Source organism: Teleopsis dalmanni, chromosome 1 (assembly GCF_002237135.1).
Source record: "Teleopsis dalmanni isolate 2A chromosome 1, ASM223713v2, whole genome shotgun sequence".
NCBI lineage: Eukaryota > Metazoa > Arthropoda > Insecta > Diptera > Diopsidae > Teleopsis > Teleopsis dalmanni.
The window spans coordinates 217,433,498-217,437,435 of NC_051846.1; the positions used below are offsets into that span (position 1 = coordinate 217,433,498).

The 3,938-nt window shown below is 32.2% G+C and overlaps 1 protein-coding gene across 1 annotated transcript; it reads right to left on the bottom strand.

Annotated features, from left to right (window-relative positions):
• Positions 1 to 642: 642 nt before the first annotated feature.
• Positions 643 to 3,670, bottom strand: LOC119672112 (trifunctional enzyme subunit alpha, mitochondrial). The gene is made up of 7 exons (XM_038083079.1): positions 3,453 to 3,670; positions 2,518 to 3,215; positions 2,322 to 2,462; positions 1,579 to 2,266; positions 1,444 to 1,525; positions 1,261 to 1,396; positions 643 to 1,198 (listed from the first exon to the last, which is right to left on the bottom strand). Exons 1-7 carry the CDS (start codon positions 3,523 to 3,525, stop codon positions 710 to 712), a joined length of 2,307 nt encoding a protein of 768 aa, XP_037939007.1. The 5' UTR covers positions 3,526 to 3,670; the 3' UTR covers positions 643 to 709.
• Positions 3,671 to 3,938: the final 268 nt, after the last annotated feature.

A 3,938-nucleotide genomic window follows, 5' to 3' on the forward strand; every position in this document is an offset into this window, starting at 1 on the left:
GACATAAGTAAATACTCTGAACTTGAAATACAAAATCTACATATTCTTAAGGCCAAGTACAACACTTACCAAAAAAGTATGGATTTTACTTAAAATCTAAATTGATAATAACATATTGTTAACGGCCAAGTGTGTGTAGAAATAAAATTTCTAGAATTGAGAAGTTTTCTTATATTTCGTTTTTGCTATAAAGTATAAAAATATATTTGCAGTCTAGCACATTAAATAACACGACTACGAACATTTACGTTTACTAGCTTAATCATATGCTAATCTCATATATTTGTATTAGGCATTAAATTTCGTCAGATATTACAATAATTTGGAAGAACATACGCAGAGTCACTTACACGTTTCAAGAAAAATAACGCGAGAACAGAATTACATACGCAGAGTCACTTACACGTTTCAAGAAAAATAACGCGAGAACAGAATTAAATTAATTGGTGAATTCGCTTACAAAATATTAGAGATGACACATAAATAAATTTAATTATTTGTATGTTGACAATTTTTTTCTTTCGTACTTTTTCAGAATGCGTGCAATTTTTTAACAAAAACACTTTTTTTTCCATTTTTTTTTTATGAATCAGTCACAATGGAAAAAAGAAATGATAGATAAATTGAAAAAATAAGTTAAATTGTGTTTTAGGTTGTTAATTATTTTCATATTTTATGGTATGTAAGTAAATATATGGTATTTAAAATTTTAGGCACTTTTAACAAAAAACTTTTTCGTAGGATCTTTAGACATTTCTATCAATGTTTTAGCCGGTTTAAAAGGTTCACCATATAAATCGGCATATGCATTCATTTTATCTACCAGTTTTGATGCTGAATATTGATCCACCCATCTAAATGGGCCTCCAGTGAATGGAGGAAATCCAAGACCAAAAACCGCACCAATGTCTCCTTCTAAAGGATTATCGAGTATTTTTTCTTCTAAACAAAGTACAGCTTCATTTACAAAGCGAGAAACCATACGCAACGTCATTTCTTCTACAGAATTGAGACCTTTTGGAGAAAGCGAATATTTCTGCTTGATGATTTCCATAGCATCTGCGTTAATAGGTCGGTTTTTTCCAGATTGACCATCATATAAAAATATTCCTTTGTTAGATTTTCGTCCTAAAAATCCAGACAAAACTAAGTCTTGCATGACAGACAAATTGCCACCACTAAAACGTTCTCCAAAAGCCTACATATATAAACACAGGTCTTATTTAATGCGTTGATTAAGATAGTCAAAAGTAATTATACCTTAGACAGGTCCGTAGCAATGTGTGAGCCGACATCTATTCCGACTTCATCAGCCAAAGTAGCAGCACCAACTGGAAAGCCGAATTGTTTAGTCATTTTATCTAATTCAATGGGATCAACACCTTCCTGTAAAAGTCTTACAAAAACATAACCCATTTTTCCAGTTAATTCATATCGTAATACCTGATTGCTTCAGATAACATTGTAGCCAAAATACGTGTTGTGTAAAACCCAGGGCCGTCACCAACAATTATAACAATTTTTCCTAAAAATGTCATTAGTAATAAAGTTAAGCTTAGTACAAAAATATTTTTATACCTTGTTTTAAACCCACATTGACAGCAGTCGCTATTGTATCTTTAGATGTGCCTGGATGTGTTACAATTTCAAGAAGTTGCATTTTATCTACTGGAGAAAAGTAATGCATTCCTACCAATTTTTCTGGGCGAGAACTTCCTTTTGCTATACTCTTAATAGGAATTGCGCTAGTATTAGTAGCAATTACGCAATTTTCATTTACGGCTCCCTCTATTTCTTTGAGTACCTGATGCTTAATATCGATATTCTCGAAAACAGCTTCTATTACAATATCCATATTTTGAAAATCGTTATAAGAAAGGGTTGGTTTCAGTTTCGCTAAAATCTGATCTCGTTCATAAGTCGTAATACGCTTTCGTTTAACTGCTGTATCAAAACCCTTCTGAACTTGTCCAAAACCTCTAGATAGATTACTCTCAGTGGTGTCTTTCATAACAACTCCGTAGCCTTTATTAAGTGACACTTGAGCTATTCCCGCACCCATAAGACCAGCGCCCAGAACACCAACATTAGTAGGTTCATTTTTAGGTCTACCAAAGCGATTTTTTTTGCATTCTGTTTGTCCTCGAAAAAGACTTAACAAGCCTTTTGATTCTGTAGTCATAGCAAGGTCGCCGAAACCCTTTCTTTCAGCTTCGTAACCAGCATTTATACCTTTATCAACACCAACACGAATAACGTCTATAATCTATTGCAAATTTAAAAAGATAACGTTATAGTGACAAAAAAATTACAATACAAACTTTTAGAGGCGCAGGGTAAAGACCACCAGACATTTTCTTTACTTGTTTACGAGCAGTATCAAAGATCTTATTTTTTACAATATCTAATGCCATTGCATGTTCCAACAAATTATTGACAACTCCGGATTTCTCTCGTTTGACCTTATTCAGATTAATTATTAGGAAAAGTACTTTATAAAATATGCGGTATCTATACCTTAAGTTTTCCAGTGGAAATATCGTTAGCTACTTCAATCGCTACTTTTTCTAAATACTCCATTGTGATATTTTCTGCAGGTGCTAAGCCAGGTCCTAAAGGACTAAGTAATAAATCAACAACACCCAATTTCTTTGCTCTTTTCGCTGTTATTTGCTTTCCTGTTAGTTGCATATCTAATGTTACAGGTACGGAAGTAAATTTGGGTAAACGAACAGTACCTCCTCCGCCCGGTAGTAACCCTAACATAACTTCTGGTAGACCTAATTTGGTTTTTTTATCTTCTGTGGCGATACGATAATGGCATGCAAGTGCTAATTCTAATCCGCCGCCCAAACAAGCACCATTTATTGCTGCTACAATTGGCTTTTGACTACGTTCCATGCGATCGAACATTATTTGCGCGGAATGAGATATTTTTGTGGCTTCTTCGGCAGTTTGGCATTTTTCTAACATAATTACATCAGCTCCTGCTATGAAGCACCCAGGCTTTCCAGATATAATTATTGCTGATTTCACATTTGTATTAGTTTCTAGCTCTTTGAGAACACTTTCGAATTCCTGGCTTACATCGAGGCCAAGGCAATTAACTCTGGAGCTAGGAGAATTGAAGTTTATTACGAGCACGTTATTAACGACTTTAGTTTGCAAATGTTTATTTGCAACATTGGACATCTTTCGAATATTTGACAGGCATACTACAATACACAAAAAATGGTGAAAGTTATAATTTAAACAAATAATTTTATTGCATATTTTTTTAACGTCCAATAAATTTCACAAATGCAATAAAATTCAATTGTGTTTGAAACACAATTGTGTGTATTAATATCAAGATATATATTTCCGTGTTAAATCATTTTATTGATATAACGTTTAAAATTAGTGAAGTCCAAAGTTCAATTCCTATTATGAGTTAAAAAGCACAAACTTACCTCTTGGATTTTTACCATAATACAGTACCCTAGAAAAATCATGAAACGCTTTTAAGAATTTTGGTGTCCACATTTTGGCAGAAAAAATATATAACGTTAATAGGGACTAAAATGCTATTTATAACAAAACTTATTCATTAAAAACGTATTTCAGCTTCCAACTAGTACGTAGATCAGCATCAAACGGCTACAGTAAACTAACCTAAACGCACGATTTATTTCAACAGCTGCTGTGCTTAAATGGCAAGGAATACATAACAAGAACAAACATTTTATTTAAAAAAAAATAAAATTTTATTTATATGTCTACAGAGGGTATTGTATTGTGAAGACGCAAATTCATATAAATTTCCGCACTACATAAAATTGAAATTATGCAATATATTTGCAATATATAAAGAAATATATTAATATAAATGAATAATAATAATAAAATATATAAATTAAAATATTAATATATGAATACTGAAAACATTATTTATTCAC

Excerpts from the sequence above, each read along its gene's own strand:
- LOC119672112 (XM_038083079.1), bottom strand. The coding sequence starts at position 3,525 with ATGTGGACACCAAAATTCTTAAAAGCGTTTCATGATTTTTCTAGGGTA. Across the intron at positions 3,216-3,452 it reads TTATGGTAAAAATCCAAGAG|TATGCCTGTCAAATATTCGA; the intron begins GTAAGTTTGTGC and ends TGTGTATTGTAG. Across the intron at positions 1,526-1,578 it reads CAATGTGGGTTTAAAACAAG|GAAAAATTGTTATAATTGTT; the intron begins GTATAAAAATAT and ends TGACATTTTTAG.